Below are 27,467 nucleotides of genomic sequence, written 5' to 3'. Positions count from 1 at the left end.
AACTTTTGATTCATTAAACAGGTAAGTATGTTAGTTAAATTGTCGAAAAATCTGGACTGCGGAGAATTCTAGAAATCATATTTTTATTTTAAAAGGAAGTATGCAAAGATTTTTCTCAATTTTAAACAGAGAAAATTCCCTGTGATAATTTTAAACAAGAACTAAAGTAGGCCTTTCGTAATATTATTAAGCTTAAATTACAAGTGAATAGATATATTAGCTTTTTAATGCAAAAGTTTTAATTTTTTATCTAAGGTGAAGATTTTTGAATTAATGCAATTCGTAAAGTTTCGCTCATTAACACTGAAATGAATATACAGGTTTCTGTTATAAAGCACTTATGCAGATTTGATGATTTAATGGAACAGAATAATTTTTTGCAATTTGCACGCTTCTTCAAAAACTCAACCGAATGATAACATTAACCGCAATCAAATTAAGAAGCATGTCTGCAGTTAATTTCAGCTGCTTCTCAATTTGTATTAATATTTGCATAGTTTGTAAACTTATATTTCAATCTGCGTTTTCAAAGTGCTTTGTGGTGATCTGTTTCACTCAAATTAAATAACTTGTCTTTCAACTCATATTTCAAGTGAATGAAGAGTCATCAGGTTTTCTTAAAGCAGGAGACGTGAAAAATGGGCAATGCTCTCGCCGGAACTCGAACCTGGACTTCTCAAGTATGCGTCAAGTGTGCTACCGTTACACCATGAAGGCACGGTGGGAGGAGGAGTTAAAAAATACCTTGTATGAGAAAAGAAGTAAAACTCGGATGGAAGTAAATCAGGCGATTATGTGGGATGTTCCAGCGTTGCCACATTGCTAGATATTTGATACATTGCTAGATCAGCTAGATATTTCGCAGTTTCCTAACTACCTCACAAATTTAGAGACACTATACGTAAATACGGGACACGAATATGACGGCCTGAGGTGTTCTAGGAACAAAATACACTCTGCCGGGCGATAGTGTCTATTTTAATTTTTTTTTCACGACAAGAAAACAGAATAAACAGGAAATTTATTGGGGATTTCTTAAAATCTAGTCTAGGATCTCGCTTTGTAGAACTATGCGGTAGTCAGGCCCTGTGCACTACAGAAAATTAAACTACTGTTGTTTTTGTTGAAAGGCGATAGGTTCATATCATCCATGAGGTGACATCGTAATCGAGGTGGTACCAGGTGGCAGTCAGGCCCTGTGCACCACAGAAAATTAAACTGCTGTTGTTTTTGTTGAAAAACGATAGGTTCACATCATCCCTGAATAAGAAAATAACTTAATTCTAACTAACTAAAACTTAGTCTTAGCTGTACAGAAATAAATAAGTTGATCTGTAATTAAACCTCACCGGTGAACACTAACAGGCACGTAAGACTACAGCCGAATGCAGTAATATAGGCTTAAGAAGTAACTAAAATAATTCCTACATTTTTTATTCTGAGAACCATTATTTCGAGGGTGGGAGTTTGTGGCTATCCTATTATCTTGAAAATAAAAATCAGTTTTTCGATTAAAACTTTAAATTTTTGCCTAGAAAATGCCATTTAAAATATTTGAAACGGAGTTCATTCGACAATTACTTTTATAGGCAATAAATAAAACAAAATATTTTCAACGTAATATGTAAGATCTTCCACCCGAATAATTTTATATTCTTGATCTGCTTTTAACCTCATAAAATATATTTGCAGTATTAGAATCTCATCAACAATAGAAGCAATTTTGATCTCTTCACTAAATTATTCCAAATTCAATACGATACTACTGCTTAGGCATTTAAGCTTCGAAAATCAGCAAATGCAAATAAGTATATATTAATTCTCATTCAAGTTAACAGGACCATTATGAAACGCGTACGTTAGGCAGAGTATAAAAAATGTAATTCAAGCCTAAGAAAGACAATAAAGATGATTAATCCAAGGTCCTTTGATAGTTAATCCAGAATATAAAATGAAAAAAAAATTAAAAAACAAAAACAAAATAATTTTGCTGAAAAAATACTGAAGATCTGCATCTTTTATTCCATACATTAGACTACATTAATAGACAATCATCATGGAATCATAATACAGAGTAAAGGTTAAGATTTTAAAATCTGATCAAAATCAATTATTTCTTAAAACGCATACTCAGATATTTCGTTACACTTACTGGTATCTGCAAATCCAAGAACTTATTATTTTACCTTAACGCAGAACACTTGCTGTGGGTTCCAAATAACTTAACTAAGTCAATATATATAAAAATAAGGTGTCACATATATTCTGTGAGGTATTGTCACCACCAGAATATCTAATCATCAAACAAACAGTCACAGAATTATTCACAGTCACAGAAAGTTTATTTTACATTTAGAGGGATTAAATTAAAATATACAAATATAAATTTACCAGCTGACCTCGACCTAGTTTGACTAGAGACTACAAGTTTGCCTAGACCGTGACAGACATTCAAACACACACTTACCGAAACAGAAGCTAAAGTTTGTCTACAATAGTCACAGCAAAACCATCATTGGAACTGCCAACTGTGTTTTAATCAGCCAGGCAGAATTATAATTACTTAATCTCTAAAACTTTATGGTAAAAGTGCTTCCCACTCAAATCTGCCTCAATTGTGGGGTGAGTGAAACTCTTGGCGAAAAGGGGCAGAAAGAAAAGAAGTGTCCCTTGTACACAGATATAGAACCAATCACTCGAACTCGGTGCACAGCCAAATGAAAATGTTTCCAAGTGATACTAGCAGAAATATACGTCACGCTAGTTCAGATATTCGAATGCTTGTTACAGAACATTTCTTCATTTAAAAAAATATGTAATTAAATGCTTTATTGGTATCAATTGTCAATGAAACACACCCACTCCAAACATTTCTCAATGTTAGTAGAGGTCAATTAGCTCATATAGGTTTGGTTTGGTTTATTTGATTATGGCAAACCACACTAGGACTATCTGTCTAAGGGGAGAGATGCCTTCATGTAGGACTTTCTAAAGAAATTGGCTTGCATACATGTCACAAATGGGGAAAACTAAGAAAACGTCCACGTAGCCATCTCTTTTGCCCGGAATCGAACCCAGATCTGACCTGTTCAGCGATTTTACCACTCGACCGCTGTGGTTTTCATACAGTATTAATCACAAATATAATATATATATATACTTCATGAAAATCTATGGCAAGGTTGCCTAAGTCGTACCCTCTATGAAAAAATATAAATTGTATGGGGTAACAATATCTTGTATTGTCTTTGCTGATATTTATTACAATAAAATTCCATAGAATCTACTCTCTTGGATAACAATAGTAGCATTTATGAACACGAACTTAGTACGACTTAAATAACGAAACGTCGTAACACCTATAGCGTAATTCGTCCTACGTTTAAAATTGGATAATTATAATAAAACTTTATTTTCACAGTTAATTTATCTATACAATTAATTACAACAATTATCACAAAGATTTTGTTTTCATTTTCTTATCAACTCCAGCACTTAAGTCGTGTACCCAGAGATAAAATTAACGATTTTCTCTTTCGAACTTATTATCCATGTAATTATATAGAAATTTTAGAAAGCTTCCAAAAGTATAACGATACGAATATAGTGCTAGACGTCCATTATATACAATAATAATAAAATTTAAAGTTTTAAGATAAAAGTACCGCCGTTTATATGAGTAGAATAATAAATGGGCCATCGAATAATCGAAAAGGGTTCAATCTTGCTACACAACAATAAGCAAATTATTTCCCATGCTCTCTCTAATGTTTTGAAAGAAATATACTTATCAATATTAAAATTTCGATTAAGAGGATTCTAGTATCATTAGGATGTAAATTTAGATGATGAAATGGATAGTTGTATATGTGTTCGGAGAAGCATGCCATTGATGATGATGTCGCCAAGTGTCTATGACAAAGTGCATTTATATAGCTCCGAAGCTGTCATTGACTACCAAAAGTGGAGTTTTGATTTGGCAGACTGGATAGAAACAGGAGCAGTTATACAGAAACTTAAAAATGCTCCATAACGTCCTTTGCAGAATCTGAAAGTGATCCAAAGACTTACTTGTTGCATCTTAATCCTCAGGACAAAGCTTAAAGCGTTACGTAACTCCTTTTGAACACTTTTAGTGATTATAATTACAAAATGGAAGAGGCGAATGATTACTTTACAAATTTCAAGACATTCTGCTGCAGCTGTGAGATATCGAATATCTCAATACACCGTGAGAGGAAAGCTTCATGTAAGAGGTCTTTACACAAAGAGATGAATAATATGTTCCATTGACTCACACAAAGAAAGGTATCAGCTAAGCGTGGTACAGAGTGCAACGTGATGAAAGCCCCTTACGCATAGATATATCCTGTTTCATGTTTCAAAATTACAGCCAGTTTTATTTTTCACATCGGCATTTTTAACGAATTTCTGCATCAAACTTTTGCATCGTCAATACAGGCACTACACAACATAATCAGTAATGACCAGGCGAAATTTGTTTATCCGAAACTCAAATGGTATCAGAATAATCTGCGTCCATCATTAGCCATTACCTCAGCCTCTACCTTTGAATATCTGCAAACGTTTTGCACTATTCTTGATATAACGTAAGGAACAGCGCTTGGTTTATGAGCTGCTCGCAGTACTATAGAAACAATTTTGGTTTATAAGCAATTAGGTTTGTCTTGCACATATCTCACCAAGTCAAATCAAAGATACAAAGTCGGGTCGAGATCGGGATTTGGGGATTTGCCGAGTTTATTCATTACAATATTCTGAAGTCATAATGATATGGTTGCGTTTTTTTCTTCTGACACCAGCTTTTACGTTATTTTCTTCCTTCACGTTCGTACGGGGTTCGTATGGATTTGCAGTGAATAATGACGACACTTGACGATGAAGTATCGAAACATACTTTATTTATCCAATATTACTAGGACAACCCCAAAGTCACTTTTTACAGTCGTCGAAGATCTACTATAAACACGCTGGAAGCATCAACGACACAGCCTTCACACTGTCAAGCAGTAACGGTGGAGACAGCGTCACTGCAATGCTCCCGACTCTGCTTGGTCGTTCTCGGAACCCCACGTACTCTCGAGATTCTCCACGCTACAACTCGCGATGCGATACACAGAGCACAGCTCCCGACTCTTCGGTTAAGTCGTTCCCACACACTCTCGACGATGCATTAACCGCGATACACTAAGAGATTCTTCGATGCACTCGACGATCCACTCGGCACTCGCTGACCGGCTGTCAACTCGATCGACTCCTCACGGACTGACTAACTTCCTCGCCCTCTACGAAACACACACTAACTGACTGCGAACCAGCAGGGTTTATATAGCCTCCGGCTTGTGTTCTAGAACATTCTGGGCTAAACCGGTAAGAATTCATTCCAGAAGGTTCTCCATCCGTCCCTGGCATAACGCCAATTTTGTCGCAAATGGACAATTTCTCGCCAAATGTGACGACTCTGCCTTCCCTTGCCATTTTATGGCAACCCTAAAACTGCTTTGCGGGGAAGCTATCTTACCGCACCTGTAAAATTCGTAACAATATTTGCATCTGGAAGAGTCGGTTTATCATACAGGAAGGAGAGTGTATCAATTCCAGTCTGTTGCCACAAAGTAGGCAAAAGAAAATTTTCTAGATTTCCTATTTTGGGACTATATACTATAATCAGGTATCAAACTCAGGTAATTCATCTCTTTTTTACTTCCTTGTACGAAGTAAAAAGGAAGTATTGTAATCGCGAAAAGTTTCAGGCAGCATAGTTCAACGAAAATATCCATTTTGACCGCTATCGAATACAATTTAACGAGGTTTTTGCGTGATATCTGTACGTAAGGTCAGAATAAAAGACTCGTTTCCCCCAAAAAATTATAAAACTGCTTTAAAATTAATTCTGAAGAGAATTTTTCGTGGCGTCTGTAGGAACGTATGTACGTACGTATCTCGCATAACTAAAAAACGAGTAGCCTCAGAACGCTGAAATTTTGTATATAGGACTGCTATAACATGCAGATGTGCTCTCGTATTTTGGTTGCCATTGGCCGCACCAAACGTATATAAATATATTTATATATATGTTCACTCTGTTACCCAGCTCAGTGATCTCAGTTTCTTTACTCTTATATGTTTGTAAATTGTACATTTTTTGCTTTAAAAATGATTGAATTAGGTTGTTCTTATCTTCCGATTAAGGTTTTTATGCCTTTAGTAAATCTGTATGCAATATTTTTAGAATTATCAACAATTTAAAGTTGTTTAAATGCCGCTAAGCCTTTTTTTTATGGAGGCCATTGATTGTTTACATTTGAAACAGCAGACTAGTGGATTTGTTGCCAATCTAGAGAAACTTAGCTTCGCAACAACAAAGATAACGCCTTCATTTATTATTGCCAATTAAATCATGCTTAATCCTTTCTAGAATTTTTTCGAGGAAATAAGTGTTTAAGATTTACTTCGTAATTTTTAGTATAGATATTTTGAGTTTTTATGTATTTTTGCCTTCTCGCGAAGTGAGAACTGAATTAATTAAATGAGAAATACTCAATCGTCTGTGAAAAACTGTTTCTTTTTTCTTTTGCTTGCTTAATTTCTTTTACACATCATTCTAGCTTTATTATAGTATTTGAATAGAACATGTGGCAACGATTAGATAATTCTATTCTTCAAATGATATAAATTTTGTGCATTATAATTTATAATATGAACGAAATATAATACTGTTAAGTGAATCTAGCGCCAGAGTGTCGCTATGGTAAACAAATACTAGAGTGAATTTTAAAGAATGCATTTATTTATTCTATAGTGGTTTATGCGCTGTCGGCGAAGTAGATTTAATTCAGTCCAATAAGTTTAAATGAAATGCAAAAAAAAAAAAACATCCTATAATTTAATATCCTGTACATGGTCAAGTCATGTGTTGTACACATCAGATTTTTTTGCTTTACCTATCAGATATACCCAGACTAATTCATATTTGAAACTTGAATATTGCAAAAGGTAAGAATTTCAATGCTTTACCTCAAAATAATTGTTTCCAGTTTTCACAAGCACATCTCAATTCATTTATGTAGTTATGTTTAAAAAATTTGAACTGTACATACTGTTTTCCACAGTAAATATATTTTCTATACCCATTTTTCAGTCCCTTCAGGCACACATATCAATGCAATTCAATCGAAACAAAAAATAATCTAAACTTCTTACGTGAAGCAATAATGAAGGTTTTCATTTAAATGAACACGAATAAAATACATTATAAATAAAAATAATTTAAACTGGCAGTACATGCGGGAGCTCAAACTGCTGCTGACTCACATATGGAAAATCAAATGTAAAATAATGTCATTTTGAAGGAAAATGAAGTATATTATTATTTTATGAATGGCAACAAAATTATTTCCATTTTAACAATATAAAATTATTTCCATTTTAACAATATATTACTTCCTGCTTTTATTTATTTATTTATGTATTTATTTGGATTTGTCGGATGCACATTTTTGAATGCTTTCCTTTTTATAGTATTACTTAATAACCTTAGCAAACGAAACTTTCAAATAACTATATTATTTTAAGTAAAATTAATGCAAACTAAAATATGTTTTCATTATAATAACTTCGTTTTGTAATAAATAAAATTTTATAGACTGAAAAATATTCCTACATTTGAAACTTTCCACACGACACATTAACATTCGTTCACATAATCAACGTTCTTTCCCTTTCCACTTTTATTTTTCGATAGCTTTAGAAATTCTTTTCACTTTACATCATCTCACATCTTTCGTAGTTTTAAAATTTAACATTTTATTTCTAACATTTTCGCATTTAATATTTGTACACGTAAAGTCCGCTTAAAAGATTTTTTTCAAAAATGTAGGCCTTTTAAAACGCAATGAAGCATTTGCAACTGCGCCATTTTTCTCGATCTGCTATAGACAAGAGAAAAAGAATTCTCCGGTTAGTATCAATGCAGAAATTCAGCCATGTTTTTTCCCTCTTAAGAATGATGTAGTAGATAACATCGACACGTCGCATTTTCGAAAGCTCTTTTCTCATTTTTCGGAGAGTAGATCTAAAGCTATGACTTTAAAAGCCATTTCTGATCAGGAAAAGTATCTGTTTAAAATATTTCTCAATGCATTCTAAGCGAAATGGTTTTTGGTTAAAACTGATACTGTTTTCTATGATCCAGATATATCAAAATGAAAGTAAAAAAAAAAAAAAAAAAAAGAATTATACGGAGATTCGTAAGTTTAAATCTGAATTTTAAAGCATATATTTTTTACCGAAGAAGTTCAAATTACTGTATTTGCAGATATTTGCTTCACCATATAACTTTTAAATAAAAGTAAGTAATGTAAAAATTTTGTATAAAAAATAAATTGTAATACTCTCTTCACTGCGATCTTAAAAACGATTTTGAATATTTGAATGAAAGCTTTAGAAGTTTAACGCGTTAGACTTAATGGAACTGGAGTCATGTCTTCAATATTTTTATTATTTATTCAAAAACCTTCTCTTTCATCTGCCAAATGTTTAATATTTGCAAACCAATCCATTTGCTTTCTAGATGCTTGTTTTATTCCTTAAAACCTTCCGCGCATGCGCAAAATTTACGACAAATTTAGTTTTTAATGCACATTTTTCGCATATCGAAACTGAGACGTCTGAAGGTCATTTCTATTTCTCCTTTCTACCCTTCCCCACATCATTGAATGTGCCAACAGAAAGTCATTTGACTTTTTTATTTAACTGGGCTTTTGTTTTTTTTCTGAAATATTTTGTAATTTTTTGTTATTAATTGCCGTATATTATTTTAATTTAAATACATTTGACTCTGTAAATTTCATATCGGTTTTCATAGCAAAAAAATAAAAAAAAATACGTGCAACCAGATGATTTTGCTCGGATTCTTCAAGAATTATCTGCTGAAGAAAAGGAAGACAAGGAAACCTTTGGATTTCCATTCCTTATTTTCTTTTATTTCTAATTTTTAGAAATAAATGAAAACATTAAAGTGCATTTTTGTAACCAGTAAGAAGTAAATTTCCTTGCAGAACTAAGCAATGCTAAACTTACTTTTTTTTTTTCCTACCAAGGTGTTTTCCTTTTTTATTGTCTATACATGTCTTTGATGAATATAAAATTAGCTTCGGTTTTAAAATATAATTATTAAATAATAAATTTAAAATTTTCTATAATGCAATACATCATTGCATTTCCATCTCACTAACATAAGAACTTAAAAATAATTTACTTATATTTGAATGTGATATCCTTTGTATTTTGCAATAATAAGATTAATATTTTATTTCTTAACAAATTTATAATCAATATTCACTCATTTCTGTGGTTTTCCATGCTCAAAACGGTAAAATAGCGGATATCGTAAAAAATACGACTCGCGCGTGCTCATGTTAAATTGGCAAACGCGCGTGCTGGAAGGTTAAATTATGAAATGCGGTGGGGGGGGGGAGCTTGAGAAACCCTGCATCTTTTAAAATGTGGACGCTCATTCAGTTTTGCATATTTCGAACATCACAATGAAGTGTTAAATTAGTAATTGTTTACGCAGTTTAGGCAATTGTCCTAGTTGCATTTTCACTACCACTGATGAAGGTGGTTCGTTTAAACTTCGAAATTGCTCTTCTATTAAATTTACTCCTCTTGCGCTGATTCGTGGTACTTATTATTTTTCACTTTAACAGTTAGCTCTTCGGTTCTAATTAGCTCTAATTAGTTAAAGCTCAGTTTTTTGTTGCATTATCACTGATATTTTAATTTTAACATTAAATTTTCTTTTGAACTATACAAAAGTTTTCTTTTAACTGATTAACTGGAGGAATCGAGAGCCAAGTAAAAACTGCTTTTTAAATTTCATAAAATATCGTAGATTACTATAAAAATCTTAGATTAGATAATCATTTGAGAAATGAAAGATGCATGTCGATGCAAGCGTCATTTAGGTGCATGATAACACTTCATACAGTTAATTCGAAATAAACTATATAAAATTTCTAAAACGGAAAAAATATACCAAGTTAATTAAATTAAATCAAACAATTAATTTATTTTAAAAAATAATCTAAGTACGATAGCAAAAACTTACATAAGTGGCAGTTTTCATTAATTTAATTTAAAATAATTTTAAATAACTAAAATATAGCAAAAACTTATTAAGTGTCAGTTTTCAGTAATTTAGTTTAAAGTAAATTATTAATTAATTAATAAATAATGAAAATATTTCGACCCGAAAAAGTTTCAAATAAAACAAACTCATAGTATCATGTAAGAAAATCTGAAAACTTTTACGAATTTTCTTTTAATGTCACCTGTAGATTAAACTTAAAGTTACGTAAACTTTACGTTAAAACTCTTCTTTCACCTAATGTGTTTCTTAAACTTTACCGAGAATTATAAATTCCTCTAAATGCGAATTAAAGTCAGCATCTAAGTACTTCAAAGAACACAGCGTGTCTAACCTTGCAGAGATATTAGGATATTCCGAAGCAGGAGACATGAAAAATGAGCAATGCCTTCCGGGGAATCGAACCACGGACCTCTCAAATACGCGCCGAGCAGGCTGACCATTACACCACGAAGGCTTGCTAAGAAGGCGAGAGAAATATCTTATATACTCCCCCTTTTAATACTGGGGTTTATGGGACCCAATCGCCAAATCTTGGTGGTGGAGAATCATCGTCCACCACCTTTTTTAGTTCGGGTGCCACTGTACACACATCAATGTCCCACCAATCATGTTAGCCATGTTTCTTCCGTTTTATCTAATTTTGTTGCTATTTATTTGCATAATACCGAGATTTTGTAGAAGAGCATGGCTAAAGAGGAGAAAAAATAAGATAATTTAAACTCCAAACTTGTTAACATAAACAAATAAATGTATATCTAATTGTTAATAAGAAGATCATACCACGAGTCTTTATTAAAGGCGACATTTTTATTTATCATATTTTATAAAAGAAACTTTTTGGGTTAATTTTAATATCGGTAGTAAGATATGACATATCTTAAGAACTCGTTTATTAAATTTTGCATCCATATAAATCTATCTATAGTACTATCTATAGCATTTTAGCGTCTTTTGTTCTTTATTTAATCAATGTAGCACCTGCTTAGGATTTTCATCGAACACCTGTTTTCTGTTACCACCACAGAAATTCCGTAATTTTACTGATCGATATGACCTTTATTATCCAATTTTCCCATTGTCTGTCAATACAATTGTTACGTTGAATAAACTAATACTAAAACTATTTGCTGTATGTTTTAAAGTACTGAGTTTAATACAGGGCCCAGTTTTGAAAATACTATTGGACATTAAATTTCAGAAATTCTTTATTCAATGAATCATTGAAGGCATTTCTGGAATTCAAGAAGCCAAACTCAGTTTTATCGTCTACCCTTTTCAGTAGAATGAATTTCCCGATTTGAAATAATTAAACCTGTTCAGCTAAAATGCTGTAGGCGCAACCAGCCGTAATTTCATGGAATCCTGGGGAATTCGAAGGTGAAACGCCTAAGCGTTAAACAGATATATTGACTTTCATTTCTACACAAGTTCCAATGTAAATTTAGTGTTATCAGAGTTTTACATGAGCTTTCACAGTAAAGATTCCTTTCTCTACTTAACAGTTCGCTTAATATTTTCAGAATTTCTCGAGCAAAAAATCCCTCATTTCGTAGAATCGCAGAGTTTCAGTTATTGATAGCAAAACATATAACTTATCTATTATACTTTAAAATATGAAATCTATCTTCAGTATACAATGAAGAAATTATATGCAAATAATAATAATAAAAAAAAAGATCTAAAAGCTTTCAGATTTTATTATGACGCCAAAGGGGCTTTTATTATTAGTCCAAAGGTGCTTCGTCTGTGATGGACTTTTCTTTTCGTTTTGCCATTTTTTTGTCGAATCACTCTGAATGTCCGTTTCACTTTTCAAACTGTTGCCACCAAATATTATGTATTATATTTGAATTATTATATTTCAAGTATTATATTTGAAGCCCTATATTATATTTGAAGAAATTAAATAATGAAGAATATGCATAAATGTATGTATGTTTCTCGCATTGTGATAAACAACGGTACCTAGAGATATATCCAATTTTGAATGACGTAATCCTACTGCGAATATGGGCATCTGAAAACCCAAATTTGAAATTCGGAATTTGTTTTATTATCGATTTCATATTTTGTAAAACTTTAACGAATATTTCATAAACAAACTCAAGGATTTCAAACCGAGCAATGGCAACATTGTACAGAAAAAACGTTTTTATCTCCAGCGCGTAAGACTGTGTATCGGAAATTCTAAAGATATGCTTAATTTAAAATTATTTTGCGATATTGCTCTTGAGCTGAATTTTATGGTTTAAATGCGAATAACATGATATTTATTAAATAAAGGTAACACACAAAGTACTTAATAAACGCAACTTTGGACTAACTTAAAATCTGAAAACTTTCAGATTTTCTTCCTTTTTAACGTTTCTTGTATTACATTTATTTATTAAATATCATGTTCTTAGCACTTAAACCATAAAATTCAATTCAACAGCAATATGAAAAAACAATATCAAACAAAACAACTGTAAAAGCATATCTTTAGAATTTCCAATACACAGTCTCGCGAGCTGGAGATAAAATGTGTTTTTTTCGTACAGTGTTGCCATTGCTTGCTTTGAAATTGCTGTGTTATTTAATGAAAAATTCGTTAAAGGTTTACAAAATATGAAATACATAATAAAAGAAATTCAAATTTGGGCTTCCAGGTGCACATATTCGGTTGGAGACGTACGTTGTTTAAAATTTGATGGCTCTAGCTACCGCGGTTTTATCGCAATGCGAGAAACATACATTTCATTATTTAATTTTTTAAATATAATACAGGGTGAGAATATTTGGTGGCAACAATTTTAAAAAATTCAGACTTTTAAAATTTTCGACGCAAAATGCTAAAACGAAATTAATAGCCCTTCTGGACTAACGCCCATTGGGCTAATTAGCATAAATAAACATGGAATTTATTGCTGAACTGACTGAGTTATTAAAATTCAGTTTTTTATATGATTTCAGTTTATATTTATATGTTATTTATTATAGTTTAAGCTTTGTTGTTATGGCGAAGAATTTCAACTAAGATGAAAGAGGGAAAAAACTTGGCTTAAACTAATTATAGCATTCTACTTTTATAGTATTTAAAACCCTAACTTAATATTTTCGTAATTAGAATTATTGCTCTCACTGATTTCCTTCTCTTCCGTTTGTATATTTTAAGACACAATTCGCCATAACAACAACTCTTGAATTATGTTGGGTTGAGTTTCGATGAACTGTAGTCATTTCCAGTCTTATTTTTGATAGGTTTTTAGTTTGAACGTTTTCATTTGAAAGCAATTATGAAGCATTGCTCTGCAAACACTCATGCAACGATAAAAATTTCTTTGTTTTTAAGAATTAGACAGCATTAGATATTTTACACATTGGAATATTTATTCTATTTACAAAATAGCATGTTTTTGCTTTAGAGGACTCCCATTACTGTTTGAGACTGTTTTCATAAAATTACACAGCATATTGTTGAACGCATCTATGGTTGAAAACCTGTGTAGGTTAAATACTGATTTAATTAAAAACTATAAGCACCTTTTTTGGAACACCTTGTATACCAGGAGAGGAAAATAATTTTACATGAGCCAGCCACTTTAAATGTGAGCTGCCGTTGTCCATCATATATTAGATGTATTACTACACTATTATCTACACTATTTTAATCTAAGCAAAAATATCAAAAAAATTTAGTTAACTCAATTTTGTTACGTTCTTTTAAGATAATTAATCAAATATACTGCTTACTTGATAGTACAGCAAATCAGGTGTATCTTGATCAGGTTTGAATATCAATCGACCAGGTTTGCCCCTTTCGCATCTCAATTCGAGACTTTCTTGGAACTCATCGAAAGTTTCGAAATCGTCTGACGTCAAATCCTTTGGCAACTTCCACTCGCAAAGACGACCCACTGTAAAAAAGATTTTATTTTTATCAAGATATGTTTCATAAGTTCAGATAAAATTCGAAAATGTTTCGGAAGTTAAAATTTAAAATTTATTAATTTGGATAGAAATCTTGGTGTATTTTTAATATGATTTTAGAAGTACTATTTTTTTCACATTTTTTTACATTGTTCACTTTCTTTACGTAACTCTATCCGTTTGCAACGTTCACTTTTATTTAAAAAAGAATATCGTAAGCGGCTTTTGCTTTCAAAACTGTAACACAAAAACCATTTTAAATCAGTCCAGTCCTTCTACAACCTTTCAAAAAAATATTAATTTCTTGCTAATTATTAACAAACCCATTGCTGATGTAAAGTTTGTGCAACATGAAATAAAAAGCAAATTATAAAATTTCCATATCTACATTTCATCAATGTATACTCATAAAAAAATAATCAGACTGATTGCATTAAAAAATAAAAATACTTTAATACTTTTTGGTTACAATCAAATTCAGTTTTTTGAAACTGTAGTTTAAATATTTTTAGCATATGATATTACATGTAAAATCATGCTAAACGCTATCGATTAACTACAAAATATGCTGTTTTAATTCTCTTATTAGTATTTTTTAAATTTATTAAATGTTTCTTCAGTGCAGCATCATTGTACGCCACTTTACCGGAGTAAGTGAATGTTATTTATGTTTTAATACTTTTCAGTCAATTAAATTTAGTTTTTAAAACTGTAGTTTAAATATTTTTAACATGTGGTATCATGTTTATATTTATGCTAAATGCTCTCAATTAACTACAAATCTACATGCTTAAATACATTGTTTAGATTCTCTTATTAGTATTTTTTAATTTATTAAATGTTTCTTCAGAGCAACAGCAGTGGCATCAGTACACTGATGTCATTGTTATTGACCGAAGAAGGGAGATACAGCAGTGGCATCAGTAAACTGATGCCACTGCTGTACCTTCCTTCTTCGGTTAATTATCTGTAGATCACTATGGATAGATTTTATTAGAATTTCCCTATAATGGTTTGTATCTTTTATTTATTATTATTATTATTGCTGTAGCTATTATTATTATTATTTATTTATTTTAAACTTTTCTGGGATGGTTTATGTACTTCTTATGTTTATTGCAATTATCGGATAAGTATTAACTATAAGCAACATCAGCAATTTTTTTGTGCTTAATTTTTCATTTTTCCTTATACTGGTTAGTAGGTTAGTTCCCTACAAACTGCTATCATAGGTTATACTCGGTTTTATTTTATATTCACTTAGTCTGTGCGAACAAGCAAGTTATTGCGTTAGAAAAACCAGAAGCATTATTAACATACACTTGTGCAGTAGGTACAGCGCTAGTATTTTTTGAAGTATTTACGTTTTATTCCCCTACACCGAGCTAATTAGTTTCATTTTTCTTCCGTGAACAACTTGTCTCATTACATGTATGTTAATGCTTGTAGCTGTCAGTAATGTATTGGCTTCACACACATATAACTGCATTAGATACATATGCTTATGCTTTCGCTCTTAATATAGTTGTTTCATATGAATATTACTGTAATATTTCGTATATATATATTATTATATCTCATGCACAACTGTTTCTCCGTATCGAAGACTTGAATAATATTACAGTATTATCGAAGAATATATACGTAGATGAAAGGCTTAAAATGCTGCGAGAATTATCATACGATCACACAAAGATACAATGCAAAAGTCATTGGAGAAAAGGAAAGAAAGACAAAGCAAGAAAATAAATAAAAATAAGCAATACAATATATAATAATAAGAAGGAAACCAAGCGTCTGCTAAAGTAAGGGTTAAATTTACAGATTTTATGCAATATCGATAGATTTGGTTAGATGTAGGATGCTTCAGGCAAATCTAATTGGCCAAATGAAGATCTGTTTTTTTGGGGGGAATGTTAATTTTAGTAGTCTGAAACATCACAGAATTAATAAGAGACCAATTCTGGTTAATGAAAGAAAATCTATAATTCTACAAAGGAAATACAGTTCAAGCTTTGATGGATATTTAAAAATGTAGTACTCGGAACGAAACCTTGAGAGGTTTTTTAAGTATCAGGAATAATCTTTAAAGATAAAAAGATTATAAAAATCAATTCGAATTTTGATTTGATATGTTGTATAATGATAAGAAGAGATGAAATTTAAAATTCAACTAACTGTGTTATTCATATTAGTCTTTCTTACTTCATTTGAGCTATCTGCATATAAAACCTTTCTAACTTTACAGCAATTTTTATGAATCGCATTTTGATCAGAATTTGTTTTAGCAGTTGCTTAAGTATTTAGTGATTGCTTTTAACAATTGCTTAACTGTTATTTACTGATAATACTGATACTACTGGAAAATTTTGAATATTCACATAACAGTACCAAGAAGCAGTTACAGTTATAAGTTTTTAAAAACAAAATAGTAGTTAATATAATTTATAAAAGAAATTGCCATCTCATATTTATATATTCCGTTTTATCACCTGCAAAACTCTTTAAATTAAGCAATTATAATAGGTAAATGATTAGGAATTAAACCCCAGAAATAGAACAACATAAAATAATATTATTAAAACAAACCTTCAGAAAAGAAATAACAAACTTTACCCAAAGCACAAAAACATCCTTGGGATATTCTGAGAATATATATTCACAGGATAATTTGTACGTCCTTATTACATCCCGGAATATCTTCTTAAACAAATTATCCCGAATGCTTTATGTCACATCCCAGTATGTCCTGAGTTCATCTTATCCAGGTCCCATCGACAGCGTATGGGATGTTTTTAGGATTTTAAATTCTACTTTCTACATCCTAAGGACACCCCGGAATATTCTAGTTTCCTATTAAATACGTCCTCTCATATGCTTAATGTCATATCCCAGTATATCCTCCAGACATCCTATCTAGATCCTATCGACAGCGTATGGGATGTTATCGGGATTTGAAATCCTAGTTACTGTATCCTCAGGACATCTCGGAATATCCCTTAAACCTCTTAAACACATCTGCCCACCTCTAATGCTTAATGTAACATCCCAATATATTCCCAGGAATCTTCCTTAGATTCACTGAAAGTGTGTGGAGGTATTGTGATAATCTAAAATCAAACTATTTCCCACAACATTTTGCTTTTACTTTTGAAATATTAAAAATGTTGATTATTTTTAAACATTCAATAGCCCCAAATCAGATTTTTTAATACAATCATAACTAAATCATTCTCTAAAATCAGTTTCTAATTTCATTTAATTTATATTCGAAATTATATAATAAAATTAAACATTTACTGTTATAATAGTTATACTTAAATATTGCAGTAGATTCTTTTTCTCCAAATTTGAAAAAATGAATCTAATATAATATTTTTCATTACAATTTAATAGCGCATGGGGGCGTCTGCACATCAAAAAGAAAATAGTTAATTCTTTAAGACGTGGTTTGTGATTTTTCTCATTGGATCGCTTGCCTATGAGGCTCCAAACAAGCGTTTCTCGTAGATGAAATGACAAAAATTTCTATTTAAGAAAACCTCGCAAATACCACTTCTTGCCCAGGTGTTAAAAACCAATTATTTTTAAACGTAAAACTTGCAATGCAGATTTCTAATTTCAAATACTTCGATCATGGAACAATAAGAGTTTATAAAAACAACTTCATTGCATGAAATAGGAAATAGGTCCATAATATTTATTTTAGAAACGTTAAAGCAACAGTATGTGTTAGTATAAATCTGTAAATATAATTTCATATTATCCAAAACAGTGCTAATATTATACAGGGTTATTACAATTTCCATTTAAGTTAAAAAAACTAAATAAAAATGTGTTGTGTTTGGAAATAATAAAATTCTAGGGAAACAGGCTCGAAAGAACAAAAAAAAAAAATTATGGGATAACTACTTTAAAAATGTGGAACTTTAAAAGCAATAAAATATTAAATTTATTTCATCACTCACTTACTTTTTAGGTTTTAAATTATGCATCCAAGCAAATAAAACTCAAACATATGTTTACCATAAATGTCAGTGTTTTTTTATTACGATTGGGAATACTACCTCATTTACAAAGAGAACATGTTTTTCAATTTACATTAATGGCGGTCGAAGTAATTTTCTGTTGCAGTATTTTTAAAAATATGGAACATAAACCAAGAAAAGAAAGCATTTTTAGTTACGTGATAAATTTGAATTAGAAGAACAGGAATCCCCTCGCGTGCTCTCGGAAACGTATTTATACAAATGCATTTTAAATAGTTCCTGTGAAATTGTGAAAATTTCTACTTTATGTCATTTAAAAGATTTTCTAACTTAAAGTTTTGTTAAAAGAAAAGGTTGTACAACTTACTTGCTGTAGGAGAGTAATTTCCTCTTCGATCTTTAGAAACACCAGCATACACTTTTACTTTCTGTTAAAAATAAATAAATAAAAGAGTTTACTAATTTATAAATATATTTACTCTTTCTATAACGACATAAAAATGCTTTGATAAGAACTAACGGAATGTATTCTCTCTATATATTTAATATCTTTTAGTAAGTGGAAAATATATTAAAATGTCTTTTATTTTAATAATGTTATTGGAAATACATTTTAAAATGGAATTATTCATGATAGACATTCATGAATTGTAAACAAATAAACTGAGCATGCCAAAAATCTGTGCTGGCAGAACTTTGAAAAGACTAAAAGATCCAAATCCCGATATCAAAAGTATTTGCAGAACAAAGTGGAGGAGCTTCTCTCGTGACACTTAGAACAACATACACCTCACTAATTAGACCAATCCTGGAGTATGCTTCTCCCATTTGGGTTCATGCTTCCAGAACTACCTTGGAAAAATTAGGAAATGTCCAGGAAAATGCCGCAAAAATCATTACCGATGCAGTGTCTTCCACCAATAATTTAAAAATAATTCAGGAATGTGGCCTCAAAAACCTTCTAAAAAAGGAGACAATATAATGTAATAAAATTTACAAACAAGGCAAGAAGCCGTGTACTAGAATACATCGCAAGGAACAATTTTAAAAATTATAATGGCAGCACTAGACTGAAAAGGTCATCGCCTATGCAATTTGACAAAGATATTAGAACAGTTTTTCACCTCGATCACAGCAAATTTTCCATCTTCCAAGAGCCATTATTTCCTTTGAGACTTCCTATAAACTTAAAAATAGTGCTCAATCTACTAGAGCCCTGCAATAAAAAAGAAACGATTGGTATCATTTAAGTGAAACGGATCAGGAACGGTTAACAGTATCCAAATGATGACTTTGTACAAAGTTCTTTACGGATTGTTCATCTAGCTTTTACAGATGGTTTATCAGATCAGACGATCAGTAATGGAGATTCTGAAATATATCTGACTACCCCAAGTGACACTACTTATCAACACAAAACTGGCGCTGCAGCCTAATTTCATTTGTGAGCTACTGGCGGAGGCCCTTGCGAGGCACTTGGCATTATAGATTCCTTCCCATTTTTGAGCAAGCAAAAGGAATCCTGCCTTCCGTGACTAATGATAACTACGGACAATCCCGGGTGGAAGCTTCCAGATCACCAACGGGATCAACTTTCGCCTAAACAAGCTTCAAAAGTTAAATAAGGCTTGCATTCTTCAATGCCTGCCAGCGTACGGCAACATCACAGGTAACGAGAACGCAGATAAACTGGCAAAAGAAATTCGAAATCTCCACAATAATAATAACACAAATGTCACCCTTTATGAAGCAAATGCTATGACCAAATACAGATTGAAGAATTAATAAAGCACCAGCTCCATAACATCAATGGAGATCGACTTATAACTAAAACCATTGTCAGACTTAGAAATGACCATGACAGAGGATTGAAAATAACCCAAGAGTGGAGGAAAACCTACAGAAACTGTGATCACTGCCAGGACACAGAACTGACAACTGTACACATTTTTGATTGTCAAACCATCCTTCCTGAATTGCTGAAAATCGGAGTCTTGTTTAAGAGACCGAACCTCTATGATGATAACATTTTGCAGATTTCCAGGGCTGTCATCTTCATCCATGGCAATATTTGAATAAGTTTTATCATAGACACGACAACAACAATATTGCAAACAAATATTAAATAGAAAAGAAGAATGTACGCAAGCCAAACTGCTATGCAACCACCATTTGCTAGTAAAAAAATCTTCACTTAACACAGTTAATCAATCGATCAGTGAAATCCCATTAAGCGAACAGGAATATTTATAGTTCTTTCACGATCAATAAAGTCAAAAACAAATATGACCTCTATAAAAATATAAAATTCTCAAAATTAGTGAGAATCATTTATTTGAATTTTTATTTAACTTCAAAATACAGAAAACTCTTTTCGGACTATACTCTTCCTACGATGATTGCTTCTGAATGTGACCAGAATTTCTGGGAGCATAAGCAAGCATCAATATTGAAAATCTCTCTGCTATATGACCACCTACACTGAAAACCAAAATTATCTAGAACTTTGAATGACCGTCTCAGGAAAGGTTCACTATAGCGTAACAATGAGCATTTTCTTAAAAGCAATAAACAAATAAGTAAATCTATTTCAATTTATGTTTTAGTTAATTTAGTATAACTGAGTATAGCTAAGGATAGTTTCTTCTTGATTTCGAAGGGTTTCGAAACTTGGTGATAAACAAAATATCCTTCAGTACGTTGAATGTGATTGATAGTTACTCAAGTTATTTTACAGCTTATAAGGTATTTCTCCCGCCTTCTTAGCATGCCTTCGTGGGGTGGTGGACTGCACGCTGGGCGCGTATTCCAGAGGTGCGCGTTTCGATTCCCGGTAAAGGTGTAGCATATTTTTCATCTTGCCTACTTCCAAAAAATACCTAATGTCTCTACAAGTTGACATCTTAGACTTTGAACAGTTTTAAGCTTGAAACGAGACGAGAAAACAAGTTAGCTATTTCAGACAAGAACAGATACTAAGAAATGAATTATATTATCATTTGAAACTAACCACAGAGTAAGAAGATAATTTAATTATATTTAATTATGTTCTGTGTTTTAGTGTCAGCTTTGAAATTAGGTTCCATAAAGAATAATTATTTTCTTTGGAAAACGGGGATCTTCCTTAGACACACTGATCCCCGTTTTAATTGATTGCAAAAAAGGAAAGACTACATATGTTTTATTGAAACCACTGCGATGTTTAGAAACATTAAGCAAGAATTTATGACTCGATGGAAGTAAATTGTCATTCAAAATGAATTTTTTACATTTTATAGAAAAATCCCAAATATATAGATATTACCAAACATCGAGGATGCACACAGCATTTTTCAATGCAACGGTTATCTCTTATTCATTTAGTTAAACAGTATTCTTAGATTTAAAATAAATTTATCTTTATCTCTGTCGAATCGAAAAAACAAAATTCAACAAAATTTCGCATTTATTGTTAAATCACTTGCGTTAAGCGGAAATAATATCATTGTAACCTACTACTGTGCATTTAACTGATTATGCCTCATATCGAAATTGCGTTAAGTTAAATTTTCCTTTAACTCTTAAGACGAGTTTCTTCTTTAGAGTTATAAATTGTGAATTTTTTATTTCAATTTATTATTCCAACAGACCTCGTAAAGAAGAAATTTAATGAGGTATCATATGATATTCTTGAAAGAGAAAGAACGAACTTTTTTCGTCAGTCCGTCTTTCGGATACACAAATGTTTTATACACAGTTGATTTATAATGTGTTGGTATCTTATCCTTTTGAAAATTAAATTCTTCCATATCCTCGAAGCTAGCGGGGGAAATTCGAACAAGTCTAGGTATGCATTTCATTTAACGAATGCAAAAAAAAACAACATTATGTTTGAATACCTTGCAAATTAAAAACCCGCACTTAGACATTAACATTAGAATGGGCACAAGTTAAAAATCCCTGTTATTAAACTGGAGAAAACTAGACTTCCTTTAATTTTGCACTGAAAATACGAAAATTCATATACAAAGGCTTGAAATCTAGATAGCAGTTTTAATTTTCTATATATCTTTTCAAACGTCTGAAATGCAATGCTTATAATTTCCATATATTGTGGATTCATACACAAATATCATTTGTTTTTAAATTTTGCATTGTGAACAATGAGTTTTATTAATTTTCTTTCTGAATTGCAAAACAGACATTTTCTGAAGCATTTTTAAAAACCTCGAAGTTTTATTTTTCATCATTAATAGTATTCACTACAGAAATTACGCCATCCAATCAGTACAGTAGTTAACCGTGTCGAGGGGCCAGGGTTCGAATCCCAGAGAAGGCATGGATGTTTGTAAATGTATAGTGTCGGTGCAGTATAGCGACACTATAAATATGCGGTGAATCGAAAGTCCTCTCTTGTGGCTTGGTGGAAAAGCGGACGGGTGGGAAACCACTCGGACCCGTTCTCTTCCCCCGGGATGCTCTTCCATCAAAATCGGTGACGGAACTGAGCTAAATCTCACTTTCACCTGTAAAGCGTTCAAGAGTGTTGCCAACAACAGGTGTATCTTTCGCTCCTTGCCCCAAGGTATTTCGTGGGCTTGTTCTGATGTTACTGTCAGACAAATGAGCATAAGTAACAACAACAACAGAAGTTTCAACATAATAATGCTTTCAAAGGATTTCTTTTACATGTAATGATTATAAGTAAATATTTTTCACCTTAAAAATCGATCACTAACAAAGGAAGTAATGAGTTATCGAATAACAGAAAAGTTATTTAATGCAATATTTACTTTTGATGAAAGGATTTCATATTTTCCCTGAAATAACATGAAAGAGAATTATTCTAAATGCCAAAATTCCATACAACTCATTTTATACCAAAAATAGATTGTCTGGCATTTTAATTATACTTCATGACTTCACCAATTCACAAGTGTGAAATTAAATCTTTCACACAAAGTCCTGATTAATTTTGTAACATTCTAAGGCTTCGAATTTCGATAAATTTTTATTCAGAGAAACTATGTTCCGCTTAATTTTCCTAGAACTCAAAGCTATTTATGAAATCTTTGATGATATAGAAAGAAACTGTACTTCCTGCTTTCTAGTCAAATATTCCAATGACTTCACATGATTTACAAAAATACTTTCTCCAAACAATTTGAAATTATTTCATTCAGATGTTCAGTTTTGAATAAAAATTGAAGTGTATAAAATATAAAATGTATTTATTATTAAGTCAAATACACACATTATTTTAAATGTACAATAGCTCATCACTTACCAACCAAGCTTCATTATTTTGGTACGTATAGCTGAAGATGTGCGAGGCCGCGCGTGTTCATGGTGGAACCATGAAGATAGTATTCATACCTCCATGGGCAGAACATGATTCTTTTGCGATTAGGCCAATTCCGGCCTTTTCTCGATTGCTTCCTTCAATTTTATAAGCTGTTAGCAGTAAATATCTCAGCGGATCGTTTGAAGACAGCTCAAAACGCCCAACACCTTTGTAATCCCATCAAATTGACAGCATGACCATTTTCTGATGCAATTTAGCTTTCGATATCATTTGCACTGATTCATCAGGCTTGCATCAAGTTAATTTTCGATGCTCATAGACGATTCATTTTTCATTAGAAGTGTAAGTCATTTCAGAAAAGGGTCGATTGCATTACATCAGGATTTGTGTATCGAAAATATTAATTCATTGTGTCAAGTGAATTTCTTTCAATTCATGCGGAACCCAAATATCGAGCTTCTTCATTTTATGTGATTTTTAGTTGTCGTGTATGACATTTAACCTTTTTGAAATCTCTCGCACAATTATATGACGATTAAATTATGACTGCAGAACATCGGTCAGAATGTTGGTTACCTTCAATTGGAAAATCTCCAGAATGAAATTTTTAAACCAATTCTGACACTCGCGTTCTATTAAGCAACCAATATCATACACTTCACATATCTCTTTGTGAGCCTCAGCCGCTTTCTTTCTCTTATGAAAATAAAAAATTAAAATATGTCGAAAATGTTTATTTTTACACAGATGTTAAAAACAAAATGCACATAACGCTGTCTCGTACAATTGTTTCCAAAATTTAAGGAAACGTCACAAAAATAGCGATAACTCGTCCACAAATAAGCCAATCCATATAAAACTTGAATATAGTTGTCAAATAACAGCTGTTGAGTAAAACTGCAATATGCAACTTAGTGGCACTGCAAACATAATGCCTCACCTGAAAGGAGTATAAAATTTCACGTTTGAGAGAAAGTCTGCGAATTTTGCTGTGTATACTGAGATAAGAAATCTGGGATAGGCAATTTGTGGTCAGTCAGCTTCCTTTTACTTCTCTTCAATGCAACCCTAGAAAGAGGTTTTGAAACTGCTTTTGAATACAATTGGAGATAGTTCAGGGAATAACTTAACTGAAATCATGCCCTGGATAATTTGGTTCAGTAATGCCAATGAGAAACTTATACAAGAGTCAGAAGAAATCATATTTCATACAAGGTTTGTTTCAACTGCATGTATAGCAACCAAATTCTTTCAAGAACATACTAAGGTAGCATTCACTTAGTTAAAAACGGACTTAAATATCTATGCTTGTTGTTATATTACTGAATAAATAGCTGTGCTGACTACCGTCGTGGGAAGTTTGGAGCTAACAAAAACGAACTCGCATTGAGTAGAATTCATCGCTCCTTGCTTAATTTTGGGAAGTAGTGTAGAGATGTATATACCTGAGGGATTTTTACACCGTTCTCTATTTATAATTTCAAGGAGAGGAAAATATAGAAGTCTGAGTTTACATTAAAACTTATCACATTCTTAGAGCCTTAATTCGACTGGGGTTTAAAAATTTTCTAATGAGCAACCATAATATATTCCTGCTATGATACTTTAAAAATTAACTGACTGTGGCATAAAAAAAGACTACATGTTAGTACTAGCTTAATCTTTCATACAAACAATGAATTTAAGAAACGAATACCACAAATTCTTTTCTCTACCTAATAAGACAGTACGCTACCTTTAAACGAGATTTTGAAAAGGAAATTTTAAAAAATATTTACCGAGTTTATTTTTGTTTCTTTAAACACGCAACTAAAAAAGACGGCTCTAGTAGAAGAATATAGCTCTACAAAAATGTAATGTTCTTTTCATTTTCTTCGACATAATTTGATTTGCGAGAAGTGAAATTAAGTTAAGCCAAATTGTATGAGTAACGAAGCAGTGAAAAAAAGATACTGGTAGCAAAAATCCCTGAAAATGTTTTATTCTACTCGTTTAAGTTTCAAAGAAGTAAATGAAACAAAAATAAGGAGACTTGGACACCGTTTTACTCCAAAGAAACGAACTCAAAAATTTTGGTCAAGCAACACGTGTTGCTTGACCAAAACTCTGGTGAAGATCAAATGTCAGGTACAACATACCAGATTTTATCAGGGCATTCTGGTAGTCCCTGTTGTCGCCATAACAGATAGTTGCATCTTAATTCAGCAAATGTTTCAATATCTTAAATATTACCTTCTTCAAAACATGTATCAATAAATAAAACGAATAGAAATCAAATATGCTTAGCATTGCTTTTTGCAATAATGTTTCAGTTACTGATATTGTTGTCGTTGTTCTCGTGTCTATGGTGAATCCTATTCAAATAGTACCATGGTCGAAGATAACAGCCTTGGTAATCTGCAAATCATCAGTCATTAATATTATAGAAAACAGAAATATTTTCCTATACAACCTAAAGCAAATTAGTATCACTTTTTAATGTTTAGCTGTTGATGCAAATAATAAGTTACCTTTTTTTCTGCAGCTGATTTGTACTCGAATCCTCCTTCTGGGTCATCTGTGATATACAAGGGATGCGTCCTAGCGGGGTTTTCCACATCATGTCCTCCTTCTACGATAAAAGTGTACGTTTTGCCTCTTTCCACAGTAATTTCTGGTATGAGGACACCATTGATGTACCAAGCAATACCCCAGCCAACATCTCCTGAAATAAAATATAAAAGAAATTACAAATTGCCTTTTTCCAGTTTAGAATGACTGATTAAATATAAAATCTTTCTCTGTTTCCTTTACCGGCATTAATGTAAGATAGAGACTAAATAACTATTTATGGCATTAACATTATTTAAAACATAAGAAATTTGAGGCCTAATAAAACTACAGACATTTTATTGTTTTTGGTTAACATATTCAAATACATTCTAAATTAACGCATGCTACAGGTGACAGGTAACAGAGGATGGGAACACCTGGTGTTTAACAAAGGTAAGCAGGTATCTGTTCCACGTCCTCGACTATCTTAAATCGGCAGCTCCCGAGTCCCAGGAGGTCTGTCTCGGGATTCATTTGCTTCTGTGTGAAGTCGCACGAACAAACAGGGACCTGGACGATGTTACATGAATGCGTTAGCTGCGTGAATATGTAAACAATAGCTGTTAGAATGCATTGGTGATGCACTGGGGCGCACGTTGCCATAATTCTTAAATACATCAAATACTAAAAATAATAACATAAATAATTCTTAACTACATAAAATACGTGCAATACTACATTAAATATGATCCATCAAATTAAATACATTGCATATATAATTAAGTTACATGGATACATTAGTTATGTACTTGAGAGCTTAATTACAGTAAGAGACTTGAATACACTAAACCTGTTTACAATAATTTTTTTTTTGGAAATATGCGTTATTTGAGTACATACCTCCGTTGATATAATAGATACATGACTATGCTATATGAGTACTGTTTATACACTTGAATAGTAGAATGCATGCTAAAGAAGTAAAATATAAATCCGAAAAAAAGAGAGGAAACAAATTACAATTAATGAACTCGATAAACGCAGTCAGAAATTTCGTTAGCTGAACAAATACTCTAAATTTTCCTAATGCATAGTCAATATCAGTATTTTCTGACTCTATTAGTTATCGCAATTTGTTGAAGAGGTAAATTAATTGTGATCTTCAGCTTTGAAAAATGTTTTTATAAAAAGGAAATTTAATCTGAAATTTTAAAATCTGATTATTATATCAATTTGTAATTGAAAGTCAAAGGAATTAATTCACAATATCGGTTGCTGAATATACGAATCAGTATTTTATTTACTGCAATCTCTTTAGAAGCGCTACCTCGAAAACAAATGCAATAAAAATAGTTATTCACTTTATTTTTTTATTAAAAAAGAAATTTGGACAGCACAGTTCATTAAAGCAATTCAGACATCAAAATTCAATTAACATAGAACCTAAAATTTAAAGTAGAAGTAAAGAAATCGCAGCATTTATTATTGAGCTGCATTTAACTAATTTTAGTCTGCCGAATTCCGATTATATGTTTTTTTAAATACGGCTGCTACGTAAACTAAATAAGAATTGTGAAGC

The 27,467-nt window shown here is 31.8% G+C and overlaps 1 protein-coding gene across 1 annotated transcript in view; it reads right to left on the bottom strand.

The window, feature by feature from the left end:
• Window positions 1-27,467, bottom strand: part of LOC118197676 (protein Skeletor, isoforms B/C-like) — a 138,490-nt gene that overhangs the window by 3,293 nt on the left and 107,730 nt on the right. Inside the window, exons 13-15 of the mRNA XM_035369209.2 lie at window positions 25,867-26,060; window positions 18,440-18,500; window positions 13,907-14,070 (exon numbers count right to left, since the gene is read on the bottom strand). Of these exons, the coding sequence (XP_035225100.1) occupies window positions 13,907-14,070; window positions 18,440-18,500; window positions 25,867-26,060 (419 nt within the window). The remainder of the gene's footprint in view (window positions 1-13,906; window positions 14,071-18,439; window positions 18,501-25,866; window positions 26,061-27,467) is intronic.

Source organism: Stegodyphus dumicola, chromosome 5 (assembly GCF_044657685.1).
Source record: "Stegodyphus dumicola isolate Sdum_Otavi_A_Nest chromosome 5, ASM4465768v1".
Classification (NCBI taxonomy): Eukaryota; Metazoa; Arthropoda; class Arachnida; order Araneae; family Eresidae; genus Stegodyphus; species Stegodyphus dumicola.
The sequence above is the reverse complement of the archived record's forward strand: the minus strand, read 5'-3'. Positions and strand labels throughout refer to the sequence as shown.